The sequence below is a fragment of the Oncorhynchus tshawytscha genome, unplaced genomic scaffold, assembly GCF_018296145.1.
Source record: "Oncorhynchus tshawytscha isolate Ot180627B unplaced genomic scaffold, Otsh_v2.0 Un_contig_3355_pilon_pilon, whole genome shotgun sequence".
Lineage (NCBI taxonomy): Eukaryota > Metazoa > Chordata > Actinopteri > Salmoniformes > Salmonidae > Oncorhynchus > Oncorhynchus tshawytscha.
The window spans coordinates 90,001-107,500 of record NW_024609434.1 but is presented as its reverse complement, the minus strand read 5'-3'; the positions used below and the strand labels follow the sequence as shown (position 1 = coordinate 107,500).

The following is a 17,500-nucleotide window of genomic DNA, read 5'->3' as shown; positions in this document are numbered from 1 at the left end:
AAAGAGCTGCAAAACCTGGACCCGTACAAATCAGCTGGGCTTGACAATCTGGACCCTCTCTTTCTGAAACTATCCGCCGCCATTGTCGCAACCCCTATTACCAGCCTGTTCAACCTCTCTTTCATATCGTCTGAGATCCCCAAGGATTGGAAAGCTGCCGCAGTCATCCCCCTCTTCAAAGGGGGAGACACCCTGGGCCCAAACTGTTACAGACCTATATCCATCCTGCCCTGCCTATCTAAGGTCTTCGAAAGCCAAGTCAACAAACAGGTCACTGACCATCTCGAATCCCACCGTACCTTCTCCGCTGTGCAATCTGGTTTCCGAGCCGGTCACGGGTGCACCTCAGCCACGCTCCAGGTACTAAACGATATCATAACCGCCATCGATAAAAGACAGTACTGTGCAGCCGTCTTCATCGACCTTGCCAAGGCTTTCGACTCTGTCAATCACCATATTCTCATCGGCAGACTCAGTAGCCTCGGTTTTTCTAATGACTGCCTTGCTTGGTTCACCAACTACTTTGCAGACAGAGTTCAGTGTGTCAAATCGGAGGGCTTGTTGTCCGGTCCTCTGGCAGTCTCTATGGGGGTGCCACAGGGTTCAATTCTCGGGCCGACTCTTTTCTCTGTATATATCAATGATGTTGCTCTTGCTGCGGGCGATTCCCTGATCCACCTCTACGCAGACGACACCATTTTATATACTTCCGGCCCGTCCTTGGACACTGTGCTATCTAACCTCCAAACAAGCTTCAATGCCGTACAACACTTCTTCCGTGGCCTCCAACTGCTCTTAAACGCTAGTAAAACCAAATGCATGCTTTTCAACCGTTCGTTGCCTGCACCCGCACGCCTGACCAGCATCACCACCCTGGATGGTTCCGACCTTGAATATGTGGACATCTATAAGTACCTAGGTGTCTGGCTAGACTGTAAACTCTCCTTCCAGACTCATATCAAACATCTCCAATCGAAAATCAAATCAAGAGTCGGCTTTCTATTCCGCAACAAAGCCTCCTTCACTCACGCCGCCAAACTTACCCTAGTAAAACTGACTATCCTTCCGATCCTCGACTTTGGCGATGTCATCTACAAAATAGCTTCCAATACTCTACTCAGCAAACTGGATGCAGTATATCACAGTGCCATCCGTTTTGTCACTAAAGCACCTTCTACCACCCACCACTGCGACTTGTATGCTCTAGTCGGCTGGCCCTCGCTACATATTCGTCGCCAGACCCACTGGCTCCAGGTCATCTACAAGTCCAAGTCCATGCTAGGTAAAGCTCCGCCTTATCTCAGTTCACTGGTCACGATGGCAACACCCATCCGTAGCACGCGCTCCAACAGGTGTATCTCACTGATCATCCCCAAAGCCAACACCTCATTTGGCCGCCTTTCGTTCCAGTTCTCTGCTGCCTGTGACTGGAACGAATTGCAAAAATTGCTGAAGTTGGAGACTTTTATCTCCCTCACCAACTTTAAACATCTGCTATCTGAGCAGCTAACCGATCGCTGCAGCTGTACATAGTCTATTGGTAAATAGCCCACCCATTTTTTACCTACCTCATCCCCATACTGTTTTTATTTATTTACTTTTCTGCTCTTTTGCACACCAATATCTCTACCTGTACGTGACCATCTGATCATTTATCACTCCAGTGTTAATCTGCAAAATTGTAATTATTCGCCTACCTCCTCATGCCTTTTGCACACAATGTATATAGACTCCCCCTTTGTTTCCTACTGTGTTATTGACTTGTTTATTGTTTATTGTGTTATTGACTTGTTTATTGTTTATTGACTTGTTTATTGTTTATTCCATGTGTAACTCTGTGTTGTTGTCTGTTCACACTGCTATGCTTTATCTTGGCCAGGTCGCAGTTGCAAATGAGAACTTGTTCTCAACTAGCCTACCTGGTTAAATAAAGGTGAAATAAAAAATAAATAAAAAAATAAATAAAAATAAAAAAAGGTACACTCTGCTAGTTGGAGAAAAGGTACTGCATTAGTTAGCTGATTTCAACCTGATGAAGTTTGACAGCTATACTCTCCCCCCTCCCTCCCCCCTCCCTCTCTAGATCTTCAACCTGATGAAGTTTGACAGCTATACTCTCCCCCTCCCTCCCTCCTCCCTCTCTAGATCTTCAACCTGATGAAGTTTGACAGCTATACTCTCTCCCCTCCCTCTCTAGATCTTCAACCTGATGAAGTTTGACAGCTATACTCTCTCCCCTCCCTCTCTAGATCTTCAACCTGATGAAGTTTGACAGCTATACTCGCTTCCTGAAATCCCTCCTGTATCAGGAATGTATGTTAGCGGAGGTGGAGGGGAGGCCTCTACCAGACCCCTACCACATACCCAGCTCTCCTACCTCCAAACACAGTACCGGGTCAGATAGATCCACACCCAAGAAGGTAACACACACACACACACACACACACACACACACACACACACACACACACACACACACACACACACACACACACACACACACACACACACACTCACACACGCAGAGCATGAACACACACACACACACAGAGCATGAACACACACACACACACACACACACACACACGCAGAGCATGAACACACACACACACACACACACACACACGCACACACACGAGCATGAACACACACACACACACACACACAGAGCATGAACACACACACACACACACACATGAACACACACACACACACACACGAGCATGAACACACACACACACACACACACAGGAGCATGAACACACACACACACAGAGCATGAACACACACACACACACACACACACAGCATGAACACACACACACACAGAGCATGAACACACACACACACACGGAGCATGAACACACACACACACACACGAGCATGAACACACACACACACACACACACGGAGCATGAACACACACACACACAGAGCATGAACACACACACACGGCTGTTAAACACACACATCAGACACTGGACACGAGTATGAAACTGCAGACAATGTGTTGAACACTGTCTGTGGAAACACACAATGAATATGTCACACAGAGCATGATGAACACCACACACACACACAGGCATGAACAATCACACACGGTTCATGAACACAACACACACACACACAGAGCATGAACACACACACGGAGAATCATGAACACACACACGTATAGTAACCTCTGCTGTCTGCTGTTAAAGCCAGTTCCCATCAGACACTGGACACGTTCTATAAAACTGCAGACTAATGTGTTTAGATTGTCTGTGGAAAACCCAATGAATATGTCAAGTTAACCCTTTAGGTTCTACTTGGTTCTATGATGAAACCCTTTAGGAGAATCACGGTTCTATGATGAAACCCTTTAGGAGAATCACGGTTCTATGATGAAACCCTTTAGGAGAATCACGGTTCTATGATGAAATCCTTTAGGAGAAATCACGGTTCTATGATGAAACCCTTTAGGAGAATCACGGTTCTATGATGAAACCCTTTAGGAGAATCACGGTTCTATGATGAAACCCTTTAGGAGAATCACGGTTCTATGATGAAACCCTTTAGGAGAATCACGGTTCTATGATGAAACCCTTTAGGAGAATCATGGTTCTATGATGAAACCCTTTAGGAGAATCACGGTTCTATGATGAACCCCTTTATAAAAGGAGAATCACGGTTCTATGATGAAACCCTTTAGGAGAATCACGGTTCTATGATGAACCCCTTTATAAAAGGAGAATCATGGGAAATCATGAAAAAAAATCTATCTATCCATCTATCCGCTCTGTTTCTCTTTTCAGGAGGACAAGAAGACTAAGTCGGGCCGCTCTCTGAACGAAGAGAGAGAGAGGGATGAGTGCGGAGGAGATAAGAAGAAAGGCATGTTCTTTTCGTGGTCACGGAACCGGAGCTTCGGGAAAGGCCCCAAGAAACGGGATCTGGCAGACATCAACTACAGTGAGTGGGTTTAAGAGAAGAGTTGTGGAGGTGTCTGGACTTTGGGAATGTGATTCTGTGTTTGCGGTTAGTGAGCGAGTGGTCTGGGAAAATGGGAATGTTTGGATGTTTTGGGGAATTTTAGAAACTGTTAGTAGAATGGTGAAGACAATGTCTGAGGTACGCTTCATATACAAAAGTATGTGGACACCCCTTCCAATGAGTGGATTGTGCTATTTCAGCCACGCCCGTTGCTGACAGGTGTAGAAAATCGAGCACACAGCCCATGCAATCTCCATAGACAACCATTGGAAGTCGAATGGCCTTACTGAAGAGCTCAGTGACTTTCAACATGGCAACTGTCATAGGACGCCACCTTTCAGTTCGTCAAATTTCTGCCCTACTAGAGCTGCCCCCCGGTCAACTGTAATTGCTGTTATTGTGAAGTGGAAACGTCTAGGAGCAACAACGGCTCAGCCGCGACGTGGTAGGCCACACGAGCTCACAGAACGGAACCGCCGAGTGCTGAAGTGCGTAGCACGTAAAAATCGTCTATTCCTCGGTTGCAACACTCACTACAAGAACGGTTTGTCGGGAGCTTCATGAAATGGGTTTCCATGGCAGAGCAGCCGCACACAAGCCTAACATCACCATGTGCAATGCCAAGCGTCGGCTGGAGTGGTGTGAAGCTTGTTCTCTGTTGGACTCTGGAGCTGTGGAAACGGGTTCTCTGGAATGATGAATCACTCTTCACCGTCCGACGGATGAATCTGGGTTTAACGGATGCCAGGATAACGCTACCTGCTCGAATGCGTAGTGCCAACTGTAAAGTTTGGTGGAGGAGGAACAGTGGTCTCGGTCTCTTTTTCATAGTTCGGGCCCCTTTGTTCCAGTGAAGGGAAATATTAACTCTACAGCATAACAATGACATTCTAGATGATTCTGTGCTTCCAATTTTGTGGCAAAAGTTTGGGGAAGGCCCTTTCCTGTTTCAGTATGCCAACGAGGTCCATACAGAAATGGTTTGTCGAGATCGGTGTGGAAGAACTTGGCTGGCCTACACAGAGCCCTGACCTCAACCCACAAAGCACAAAATTGATTTCATTGTCCTTTTTTTACAGAGATGAGGTAGTTATTGTGGACAACATCAATGGGTGTGAATCCTTCCTGAAGGCAGCAGCATGTTGTCCCGTGTTATTAAAGTTATTTATAAAGCCCTTCTTACATCAGCTGGACAGAAACCCAGCCTTCTGACATACAGAGAGGTTGTTTACAGTTCGTCTTCTCCAACAGTGTTTTGACAGCTTTTGAGTAACGTTTGGTGAAATGATGTGTGTGTGTGTGTGTCTGTGTGTGTCTGTGTCTGTGTGTGTGTGTGTGTGTGTGTGTCTGTGTGTGTGTGTGTGTGTGTGTGTGTGTGTGTGTGTGTGTGTGTGTGTGTCTGTGTGTGTGTCTCTGTGTGTCTCTGTGTGTCTGTGTGTGTGTTCCTGTGTGTGTTCCTATGTGTGTGTGTGTGTGTGTCTGTGTGTGTCTGTGTGTGTCTGTGTGTCTGTGTCTGTGTATGTCTGTGTGTGTGTGTCTGTGTGTGTGTGTGTGTGTGTGTGTGTGTGTGTGTGTGTCTGTGTCTGTGTGTGTGTCTCTGTGTGTCTGTGTGTGTGTTCCTGTGTGTGTTCCTATGTGTGTGTGTGTGTGTCTGTGTGTGTCTGTGTGTCTGTGTCTGTGTATGTCTGTGTGTGTGTCTGTGTGTGTGTGTCTGTGTGTGTGTGTCTGTGTGTGTGTGTGTGTGTGTGTGTGTGTGTGTGTCTGTGTGTCTGTGTCTGTGTGTGTGTGTGTGTGTCTCTGTGTGTCTGTGTGTGTGTTCCTGTGTGTGTTCCTATGTGTGTGTGTGTGTGTTCCTGGCAGACTTCTCGGGCAGTAACGGGCGTCGGGAATCACAAGGCTCTCTGTCATCCGGAGCCAGTCTGGAACTGGGAACGTCCAGATCTGGAAAGAACGAGGTCAGTATTCACACCTACAGTAACGTGTGTCCTGGTGGGTGTGTCCTGGTGGGTGTGTCCTGGTGGGGGTGGGTGTGTCCTGGTGGGGGTGGGTGTGTCTGGTGGGTGTGTCCTGGTGGGTGTGTCCTGGTGGGTGTGTCCTGGTGGGGGTGTGTCCTGGTGGGTGTGTCCTGGTGGGTGTGTCCTGGTGGGTGTGTCCTGGTGGGTGTGTCCTGGTGGGTGTGTCCTGGTGGGTGTGTCCTGGTGGGTGTGTGTGTGTCCTGGTGGGGGTGTGTCCTGGTGGGTGTGTCCTGGTGTGTGTCCTGGTGGGTGTGTCCTGGTGGGTGTGTCCTGGTGGGTGTGTCCTGGTGGGGGTGTCCTGGTGGGTGTGTCCTGGTGGGTGTGTCCTGGTGGGTGTGTCCTGGGGGGGGTGTGTCCTGGTGGGGGTGTGTCCTGGTGGGGGTGTCCTGGTCCTGGTGGGTGTGTCCTGGTGGGTGTGTCCTGGTGGGTGTGTGTGTGTGTCCTGGTGGGTGTGTCCTGGTGGGTGTGTGTCCTGGTGGGGGTGTCCTGGTGGGTGTGTCCTGGTGGGTGTGTCCTGGTGGGGGGGTGTGTCCTGGTGGGTGTGTCCTGGTGGGTGTGTCCTGGTGGGTGTGTCCTGGTGGGTGTGTCCTGGTGGGTGTGTGTCCTGGTGGGTGTGTGTCCTGGTGGGTGTGTCCTGGTGGGTGTGGTGGGGTGTCCTGGTGGGTGTGTCCTGGTGGGTGTGTGTCCTGGTGGGTGTGTCCTGGTGGGTGTGTCCTGGTGGGTGGGTGTCCTGGTGTGTGTGTGTGTGTGTCCTGGTGTGTGTGTGTGTGTCCTGGTGTGTGTGTGTGTGTGTGTGGTGTGTGTGTGTGTGTCCTGGTGGGTGTGTGTCCTGGTGGGTGTGTGTCCTGGTGGGTGTGTGTCCTGGTGGGTGTGTGTCCTGGTGGGTGTGTGTCCTGGTGGGTGTGTGTCCTGGTGGGTGTGTGTCCTGGTGGGTGTGTCCTGGTGTGTGTGTGTGTCCTGGTGGGTGTGTGTCCTGGTGGGTGTGTGTCCTGGTGTGTGTGTGTCCTGGTGGGTGTGTGTGTCCTGGTGGGTGTGTGTGTCCTGGTGGGTGTGTCCTGGTGGGTGTGTGTGTCCTGGTGGGTGTGTCCTGGTGGGTGTGTCCTGGTGTGTGTGTGTGTGTGTCCTGGTGTGTGTGTGTGTGTCCTGGTGTGTGTGTGTTTGTCTTGGTGTGTCTGTCCTGGTGTGTCTGTCCTGGTGTGTGTGTGTGTGCATGGAACTCTCTCTCTCTGTCTCTCTCTCTATATATATGTCTCTCTCTGTCACTCTCTCTATCTCTCTCTGTCTGACTGTCTCTGTCTCTCTCTCTCTCTGACTCTCTGACTCTCTCTCTCTTTCTCTCTCTCCTGCTCTCTCTCTCTCTCTTCTCTCTCTCTCTCTCTCTCTCTCTCTCTCTCTCTCTCTCTCTCTCTCTGTCTCTCTCTCTGTCTCTCTCTGTCTCTATCTCTCTGTCTCTCTCTGTCTCTCTCTCTCTCTCTCTCTCTATCTCTCTCTCTATCTCTCTGTCTCTCTCTGACTGTCTCTGTCTCTCTCTCACTCTCTCTCTCTCTCTCTCTCTCTCTCTCTGTCTCCCCCCCTCTCTCTCTACAGGGTGGTTCTATGGAGAGAGACAGAGAGCGAGGCGGTGACTCTGTAACCCTGAGACAGTGTAACATCAACCTACCAGATGGGACAAGTTGCTCTGTGCCGGTCAGAGCTGGGTTCTCCATCAGAGAGCTGCTGGTGGGTCTCTGTGAGAAACTCTGTATCAACGTGGCAGCTGTAGACCTCTTCCTAGTCGGAGGGGAGAAGGTATGATATCCACAACGCACACCGGATGTACTGTCAGTGCTGTGACCATAGTAACAGTATATGTTTAGTGGAGGTCACGGGTCATTTAGATTCTAGTGATTCTCCTCCACTCTCCAGTTCCACTGGTCTCTCTCCTCTGGTTCTGTTCTGTTCTGTCAGTGTGACTGGTCTCTCTCCTCTGGTCCTGTTATGTTCTGTCAGTGTGACTGGTCTCTCTCCTCTGGTTCTGTTCTGTTCTGTCAGTGTGACGGGTCTCTCTCCTCTGGTCCTGTTATGTTCTGTCAGTGTGACTGGTCTCTCTCTCCTCTGGTTCTGTTATGTTATTTTCAGTGTGTCCGGTCTCTCTCTCCTTTGGTTCTGTTATGTTCTGTTAGTGTGACTGGTCTCTCTCCTCTGGTTCTGATATGTTCTGTAAGTGTGATGGGTCTCTCTCTCCTAGCCTCTGGTTCTGTTATGTTCTGTCAGTGTGACTGGTCTCTCTCCTCTGGTTCTGTTCTGTTCTGTCAGTGTGACCGGTCTCTCTCTCTCTGGTTCTGTTATGTTCTGTCAGTGTGACTGGTCTCTCTCTCTCTCTGGGTCTGTTATGTTCTGTTAGTGTGACTGGTCTCTCTCCTCTGGTTCTGTTATGTTCTGTCAGTGTGACTGGTCTCTCTCTGGGTCTGTTATGTTCTGTTAGTGTGACTGGTCTCTCTCCTCTGGTTCTGTTATGTTCTGTCAGTGTGACTGGTCTCTCTCCTCTGGTTCTGTTATGTTCTGTTAGTGTTACTGGTCTCTCTCTGGGTCTGTTCTGTTAGTGTGACTGGTCTCTCTCCTCTGGTTCTGTTATGTTCTGTCAGTGTGACTGGTCTCTCTCCTCTGGGTCTGTTATGTTCTGTTAGTGTGACTGGTCTCTCTCTGGGTCTGTTATGTTCTGTCAGTGTGACTGGTCTCTCTCCTCTGGTTCTGTTATGTTCTGTCAGTGTGATGGGTCTCTCTCCTCTGGTTCTGTTATGTTCTGTCAGTTTGACTGGTCTCTCTCCTCTGGTTCTGTTATGTTCTGTCAGTGTGACTGGTCTCTCTCCTCTGGTTCTGTTCTGTTCTGTCAGTGTGACGGGTCTTTCTCCTCTGGTTCTGTTATGTTCTGTCAGTGTGACCGGTCTCTCTCTCCTCTGGTTCTGTTATGTTCTGTCAGTGTGACCGGTCTCTCTCCTCTGGTTCTGTTATGTTCTGTCAGTGTGACGGGTCTCTCTCTCTCCTCTGGTTCTGTTATGTTCTGTCAGTGTGACTGGTCTCTCTCCTCTGGTTCTGTTATGTTCTGTCAGTGTGACCGGTCTCTCTCTCCTCTGGGTCTGTTATGTTCTGTTAGTGTGACGGGTCTCTCTCCTCTGGTTCTGTTCTGTTCTGTCAGTGTGACTGGTCTCTCTCCTCTGGTTCTGATATGTTCTGTTAGTGTGACTGGTCTCTCTCCTCTGGGTCTGTTATGTTCTGTTAGTGTGACTGGTCTCTCTCTGGGTCTGTTATGTTCTGTCAGTGTGACTGGTCTCTCTCCTCTGGTTCTGTTATGTTCTGTCAGTGTGACCGGTCTCTCTCTCCTCTGGTTCTGTTCTGTTCTGTCAGTGTGACGGGTCTCTCTCCTCTGGTTCTGTTATGTTCTGTCAGTGTGACGGGTCTCTCTCTCTCCTCTGGTTCTGTTATGTTCTGTCAGTGTGACGGGTCTCTCTCCTCTGGTTCTGTTATGTTCTGTCAGTGTGACCGGTCTCTCTCTCCTCTGGGTCTGTTATGTTCCGTTAGTGTGACTGGTCTCTCTCTGGGTCTGTTATGTTCTGTCAGTGTGACTGGTCTCTCTCCTCTGGTTCTGTTATGTTCTGTCAGTGTGATGGGTCTCTCTCCTCTGGTTCTGTTATGTTCTGTCAGTTTGACTGGTCTCTCTCTGGTTCTGTCAGTGTGTCCGGTCTCTCTCTCCTCTGGTTCTGTTATGTTCTGTCAGTGTGACGGGTCTCTCTCTCCTCTGGGTCTGTTATGTTCTGTCAGTGTGACTGGTCTCTCTCCTCTGGTTCTGTTATGTTCTGTCAGTGTGACTGGTCTCTCTTTTCTCTGGTTCTGTTATGTTCTGTCAGTGTGACTGGTCTCTCTCCTCTGGTTCTGTTATCTTCTGTCAGTGTGATGGGTCTCTCTCCTCTGGTTCTGTTATGTTCTGTCAGTTTGACTGGTCTCTCTCTGGTTCTGTTATGTTCTGTTAGTGTGACTGGTCTCTCCTCTGGTTCTGTTATGTTCTGTTAGTGTGACTAGTCTCTCTCCTCTGGGTCTGTTATGTTCTGTTAGTGTGACTGGTCTCTCTCTGGGTCTGTTATGTTCTGTCAGTGTGACTGGTCTCTCTCCTCTGGTTCTGTTATGTTCTGTCAGTGTGATGGGTCTCTCTCCTCTGGTTCTGTTATGTTCTGTCAGTTTGACTGGTCTCTCTCTGGTTCTGTCAGTGTGTCCGGTCTCTCTCTCCTCTGGTTCTGTTATGTTCTGTCAGTTTGACTGGTCTCTCTCTGGTTCTGTTATGTTCTGTTAGTGTGACTGGTCTCTCCTCTGGTTCTGTTATGTTCTGTTAGTGTGACTAGTCTCTCTCCTCTGGTTCTGTTATGTTCTGTCAGTGTGACTGGTCTCTCTTTTCTCTGGTTCTGTTATGTTCTGTCAGTGTGACTGGTCTCTCTCCTCTGGTTCTGTTATCTTCTGTCAGTGTGATGGGTCTCTCTCCTCTGGTTCTGTTATGTTCTGTCAGTTTGACTGGTCTCTCTCTGGTTCTGTTATGTTCAGTCAGTGTGACTGGTCTCTCTCCTCTGGTTCTGTTATGTTCTGTCAGTGTGACTGGTCTCTCTCCTCTGGTTCTGTTATGTTCTGTCAGTTTGACTGGTCTCTCTCTGGTTCTGTTATGTTCTGTCAGTGTGACTGGTCTCTCTCCTCTGGTTCTGTTATGTTCTGTCAGTTTGACTGGTCTCTCTCTGGTTCTGTTATGTTCTGTTAGTGTGACTGGTCTCTCCTCTGGTTCTGTTATGTTCTGTTAGTGTGACTAGTCTCTCTCCTCTGGTTCTGTTATGTTCTGTCAGTGTGACTGGTCTCTCTTTTCTCTGGTTCTGTTATGTTCTGTCAGTGTGACTGGTCTCTCTCCTCTGGTTCTGTTATCTTCTGTCAGTGTGATGGGTCTCTCTCCTCTGGTTCTGTTATGTTCTGTCAGTTTGACTGGTCTCTCTCTGGTTCTGTTATGTTCAGTCAGTGTGACTGGTCTCTCTCCTCTGGTTCTGTTATGTTCTGTCAGTGTGACTGGTCTCTCTCCTCTGGTTCTGTTATGTTCTGTCAGTTTGACTGGTCTCTCTCTGGTTCTGTTATGTTCTGTCAGTGTGACTGGTCTCTCTCCTCTGGTTCTGTTATGTTCTGTCAGTTTGACTGGTCTCTCTCTGGTTCTGTTATGTTCTGTTAGTGTGACTGGTCTCTCTCCTCTGGTTCTGTTATGTTCTGTTAGTGTGACTGGTCTCTCTCCTATGGTTCTGTTATGTTCTGTCAGTGTGACTGGTCTCTCTCTCTCCTAGCCTCTGGTTCTGGATCAGGACTGTATGACTCTGTGCTCTCGGGACCTCAGACTGGAGAAACGAACTCTGTTCAGGTAACATTATTTTGATAAAGATTCCCAACGTGGTTCAGATGAACCTCAGTGTTGATCTGATTCACCTATTTACTTGTTGACACTGAGATCTTTTTCTTCCCTCCCTCCCTCCCTCCCTCCCTGTCCCTCCCTGCCTCCCTCCCTCCCTCCCTCCCTCCCTCCCTCCCTCCCTCCCTCGCTGTCCCTCCCTGCCTCCCTCTCCCCCTCTCTCTCCCCTCCCTCCCTCCCTCCCTCCCTCCCTCCCTCCCTCCCTCCCTCCCTCCCTCCCTCCCTCCCTCCCTCCCTCTATATCTCTCCCCTCCCTCCCTCCCCCTCTCCCCCCTCTCCCTCCCTCCCTCCCTCCCTCCCTCCCTCCCTCCCTCCCTCCCTCCCTCCCTCTATATCTCTCCCTCCCTCCCTCCCTATCTCTCCGTCCCTCCCTCCCCCTCTCCATCTCTCCGTCCCTCCCTCCCCCTCTCCCTCTCTCCCTCCTCTCCCTCCATCCCTCCATCCCTCCCTCCCTCCCTCTCCCCTCCCCTCCCTCCCTCCCTCCCTTCAGACTGGACTTGGTTCCTATAAACAGGTCAGTGGGTCTGAAGGCTAAGCCCACTAAGCCAGTGACGGAGGTTCTGAGACCTGTAGTGGCCAAGTACGGCCTCCAGCTGAACGACCTGGTGGCCCGCATCGTGAGTTACTCTGTCTGTGTGTGTTTCATTCATTCTGGTCCATGTTGGATTCAATAACTTTTAATGTGGCTTATCTGTGGCGTCTGTGTGTGTGTGTGTGTGTGTGTGTGTGTGTGTGTGTGTGTGTGTGTGTGTGTGTGTGTGTGTGTGTGTGTGTGTGTGTGTGTGTGTGTGTGTGTGTGTGTGTGTGTGTACACAGAGTGGGGAGAAGGAGCCTCTTGACCTGGGTCTCCCCATCTCTAACCTGGATGGACTGAGAGTGGTGCTGGATGTAGCTGACAACACACCTGGGAAGGGTAACACACACACATACACATACACACACACATACACATACACACACACATACACACATGTACACACACACACGCACACACACACACACACACACACACACACACACAAATACACACACACATACACACACATACACACACATACACATACACACACGCACACACACACACACACATATACACATACACACATACACACACACATACACACATGTACACACACACACACACACACACACACACACACACACACACACACATACACACACACACACACACATACACACATACACATACACTTATCTCTCTCTCTCTCCTCCAACAGACAAACCGATCGGGGCTCCGTCTAAAACCCAGGCCCCGCCCCCTGCGACTAGGAACCAATCAGCTACGGTAAGAACATCTGCCTCTTCCTCCTTCTCTTCTTCTTCCTGGTTCCGGAATGTTCTATAACCCACGGAATGGACTGTCGGAATGTATCCACTTCCTGTCTGATAATGATGTCACGCTGCTACAGTGTGTTCTTCCTGTCTGTGGTCACGTAAATGTGTGTTGTCGTGTGTGTGTGCATGTGTGTGTGTGTGTAAGTGAGTGTGTTTGCATCGGCCTGAGGCTGTTCTCACCATAACCCCCCCCTTCCCTCTCTGGTTCTCCCTACCCCCCATCTCACGGGGGCCCAAGCACCTCCTCTGGTTCTCCCTCCCCCCATCTCACGGGGGCCCAAGCACCTCCTCTGGTTCTCTCTCTCACCGACCACCCCCTCTCTGTCTGGAAGTGGACTTGGGGGGGACTTTTTGGGGGCGATCTCTTTGGGAGGTTCTTTCTAGAGTGTAGCTTGTTTGTTTGTGTTATCCGGGGTGTAGAGATGGTAGTATTAGTTTGGTGTTGTGTTCTGATTTCGTGGTGTGTTCTGATTTGGTGGTGTGGTGTGTTCTGATTTGGTGGTGTGTTCTGATTTGGTGGTGTGGTGTGTTCTGGTTTTGTGTTGTTTTCTGGTGTTGTGTTCTGGTGATGTGTTGTGTTCTGGTGATGTGTTGTGTTCTGGTGTTGTGTTCTGGTGGTGTGTTGGTGTGTTGTGGTGTGTTCTGGTGTTGTGTTTTCTGGTGTTGTGTTCTGGTGTTGTGGTGTGTTCTGGTGTTGTGTTGTGGTGTGTTCTGGTGTTGTGTTGTGTTCTGGTGATGTGTTGTGTTCTGGTGTTGTGTTGTGGTGTGTTCTGGTGTTGTGTTGTGTTCTGGTGTTGTGTTGTGGTGTGTTCTGGTGTTGTGTTGTGGTGTGTTCTGGTGTTGTGTTGTGTTCTGGTGATGTGTTGTGTTCTGGTGTTGTGTTGTGTTCTGGTGATGTGTTGTGTTCTGGTGTTGTGTTGTGTTCTGGTGTGTTGTTGTGTTGTGGTGTGTTCTGGTGATGTGTTGTGGTGTGTTCTGGTGATGTGTTGTGTTCTGGTGTTGTGTTGTGTTGTGGTGTTGTGATGTTCTGGTGTGTTCTGGTGATGTGTTGTGGTGTGTTCTGTGATGTGTTGTGGTGTGTTCTGGTGTTGTGTTGTGTTGTGTTCTGGTGTTGTGGTGTGTTCTGGTGTTGTGGTGTGTTCTGGTGTTGTGGTGTGGTGTGTTCTGGTGATGTGTTGTGGTGTGTTCTGGTGATGTGTTGTGGTGTGTTCTGGTGTTGTGTTGTGTTGTGTTCTGGTGTTGTGGTGTGTTCTGGTGTTGTGTTGTGGTGTTGTGGTGTTGTGGTGTGTTCTGGTGTTGTGGTGTGTTCTGGTGTTGTGTGCTGGTGTTTTCTGGTGTTCTGGTGTTGTGTTGTGTTCTGGTGTTGTGTTGTGTTGTGGTGTTGTGATGTTGTGGTGTGTTCTGGTGATGTGTTGTGGTGTGTTCTGGTGATGTGTTGTGGTGTGTTCTGGTGTTGTGGTGTGTTCTGGTGTTGTATTGTGTTCTGGTGATGTGTTGTGTTCTGGTGTTGTGTTGTGTTCTGGTGTTGTGTTGTGTTCTGGTGATGTGTTGTGGTGTGTTCTGGTGATGTGTTGTGGTGTGTTCTGGTGATGTGTTGTGGTGTGTTCTGGTGTTGTGTTGTGTTCTGGTGTGTTCTGGTGTTGTGGTGTGTTCTGGTGATGTGTTCTGGTGTGTTCTGGTGATGTGTTGTGGTGTGTTCTGGTGATGTGTTGTGGTGTGTTCTGGTGATGTGTTGTGGTGTGTTCTGGTGTTGTGTTGTGTTGTGTTCTGGTGTTGTGGTGTGTTCTGGTGTTGTGGTGTGTTCTGGTGTTGTGGTGTGGTGTTGTGGTGTTGTGGTGTGTTCTGGTGTTGTGGTGTGTTCTGGTGTTGTGTGCTGGTGTTTTCTGGTGTTCTGGTGTTGTGTTGTGTTCTGGTGTTGTGTTGTGTTGTGGTGTTGTGGTGTTGTGGTGTGTTCTGGTGATGTGTTGTGGTGTGTTCTGGTGATGTGTTGTGGTGTGTTCTGGTGTTGTGGTGTGTTCTGGTGTTGTATTGTGTTCTGGTGATGTGTTGTGTTCTGGTGTTGTGTTGTGGTGTTGTGGTGTTGTGGTGTGTTCTGGTGTTGTGGTGTGTTCTGGTGATGTGTTGTGGTGTGTTCTGGTGTTGTGGTGTGTTCTGGTGTTGTATTGTGTTCTGGTGATGTGTTGTGTTCTGGTGTTGTGGTGTGTTGTGGTGTGTTCTGGTGTTGTGGTGTGTTGTGTTGTTGTGGTGTGTTGTGGTGTGTTCTGGTGTTGTATTGTGTTCTGGTGATGTGGTGTGTTCTGGTGTTGTGGTGTGTTCTGGTGTTGTGGTGTGTTCTGGTGTTGTGGTGTGTTCTGGTGTTCTGGTGTTGTGTTGTGGTGTGTTCTGGTGTTGTGTTGTGGTGTGTTCTGGTGTTGTGGTGTGTTCTGGTGTTGTGGTGTTGTGTTCTGGTGTTGTGTTGTGGTGTGTTCTGGTGTTGTGGTGTGTTCTGGTGTTCTGGTGTTGTGTTGTGGTGTGTTCTGGTGTTGTGTTGTGGTGTGTTCTGGTGTTGTGGTGTGTTCTGGTGTTGTGGTGTTGTGTTCTGGTGTTGTGTTGTGGTGTGTTCTGGTGTTGTGGTGTGTTCTGGTGTTGTGTTGTGGTGTGTTCTGGTGTTGTGTGTGGGTTCGGAGCTTGCTCGTCATGTGTAGATATTTTGTTAGCTGATAGAAGTCCCTGTGTCCCGTGACACCTCCTCAACAGCCCTCTGACCAAACTGTGTCCCGTGACACCTCCTCGACAGCCCTCTGACCAAACTGTGTCCCGTGACACCTCCTCAACAGCCCTCTGACCAAACTGTTTCCCGTGACACCTCCTCGACAGCCCTCTGACCAAACTGTGTCCCGTGACACCTCCTCGACAGCCCTCTGACCAAACTGTGTCCCGTGACACCTCCTCGACAGCCCTCTGACCAAACTGTGTCCCGTGACACCTCCTCGACAGCCCTCTGACCAAACTGTGTCCCATAGCCACCGATATGACCATGGTCCAACTGTCACCTTTAAGCTCTGAGGAGAAATCAGAAGCTGTCCACAAACACACACACACACACTAGTTTCCCCCTCCCTCCCTCATCATCATCATCATCATCACTGCCCCCACGCCCCCTAACTCGTTGACCCCCCCCTCGTTGTTCACTAAACCTGTCAGGGGATGAGAGGGCGTCAGGGAAGCCCAGCGCGGTGCTCGGCAACGGAAACAAGCCCTCCTCCTCTGCCCGTGACGACCGCCTCTTACCCAGCAGCCACCGCAAGACAGCGGCGCCAAATAAAGCCCCGCCCACTGAAAAGAGAAAGCAGAAAAAGATTACTGTAGACGAAGCTGAAGGTAAAACAACGTCCTCCCTCCTCCTCCCTCTCCTCCTCTCCTTCAAACCCCTAGCTGTGCTGTCCACTAACTAACACTGTATTGCTGTAGCAGCATTGATGCTGTTGATGCTCGCTAGCTAGCTGTGTGTAGCTCGTCCATGTCTCCTCTCCTTCCTAACTCTAGCCTTTAGCTTTGAGATGTCTAACTGATTGATACACTGTCTCCTCTTGCATGCTGTTGAAATTATGAGCTGTGATATATTGTGATATATTGTAATATGAGGTAGCGGTATGTGGTAACGATATGGGGTAACGATATGAGGTAAAGATATGAGGTAATGATATGAGGTAGTGATATGAGGTAAAGATATGAGGTAGTGATATGAGATAGCGATATGAGGTAGCGAGATGAGGTAGATATGAGGTAGCGGTATGAGGTAACGATATGAGGTAGCGATATGAGGTAGCGGTATGAATTAGCAATATGAGGTAGCGAGTAGCTATATGGGGTAGCGATATGAGGTAGCTAGTGGCAATATGAGTTAGCGATATGAGGTAGCGAGTGGCAATATTAGGTAGCGATATGAGGTAGCAAGTAGCGAAATGAGGTAGCGGTATGAAGTAGCAATATGAGGTACGAGTAGCGATATGGAGTAGCGATATGAGGTAGCGGTATGAGGTATGAGGTAGAGGTATGGGGTAGCGATATGGGGTAGCGGTATGAGGTATGAGGTAGAGGTATGGGGTAGCGATATGGGGTAGCGGTATGAGGTAGAGGTATGGGGTAGCGATATGAATTAGCGGTATGAGGTAGCAATATGAGGTAGCGGTATGAGGTAGCGATATGGGGTAGCGATATGAGGTAGCGAGTGCCAATATGAGGTAGCGATATGAGGTAGCGAGTGCCAAGATGAGGTAGCGATATGAGGTAGCGGTATGAGGTTGCAATATGAGGTAGCGATATGAGGTAGCGATATGGGGTAGCGATATGAGGTAGCGAGTGCCAATATGAGGTAGCGATATGAGATAGCGAGTGGCAATATGAGGTAGCAAGATGAGGTAGCGGTATGAGGTAGCGGTATGAGGTTGCAATATGAGGTAGCAAGTGAGGTAGCAATATGAGGTTGCAATATGAGGTAGCGGTATGAGGTAGCAATGTGAGGTTGCAATATGAGGTAGCGGTATGAGGTAGCGGTGTGAGGTTGATATGAGGTAGCGGTATGAGGTAGCGGTATGAGGTAGATATGAGGTAGCGGTATGAGGTAGCGGTATGAGGTAGCGATATGAGGTAGATATGAGGTAGCGGTATGAGGTAGCGGTATGAGGTAGCGGTATGAGGTAGCGTAGCGATATGA

At 49.3% G+C, this 17,500-nt stretch overlaps 1 protein-coding gene across 1 annotated transcript in view; it reads left to right on the top strand.

The window, feature by feature from the left end:
• The window catches only part of LOC121844781 (regulator of G-protein signaling 12-like), a 40,543-nt gene that overhangs the window by 13,001 nt on the left and 10,042 nt on the right, over positions 1–17,500 (top strand). The window contains exons 5-14 of the mRNA XM_042315299.1: positions 2,250–2,420; positions 3,795–3,951; positions 5,833–5,927; positions 7,575–7,775; positions 11,327–11,400; positions 11,939–12,065; positions 12,265–12,361; positions 12,687–12,754; positions 15,741–15,762; positions 15,988–16,164. Of these exons, the coding sequence (XP_042171233.1) occupies positions 2,250–2,420; positions 3,795–3,951; positions 5,833–5,927; positions 7,575–7,775; positions 11,327–11,400; positions 11,939–12,065; positions 12,265–12,361; positions 12,687–12,754; positions 15,741–15,762; positions 15,988–16,164 (1,189 nt within the window). The remainder of the gene's footprint in view (positions 1–2,249; positions 2,421–3,794; positions 3,952–5,832; positions 5,928–7,574; positions 7,776–11,326; positions 11,401–11,938; positions 12,066–12,264; positions 12,362–12,686; positions 12,755–15,740; positions 15,763–15,987; positions 16,165–17,500) is intronic.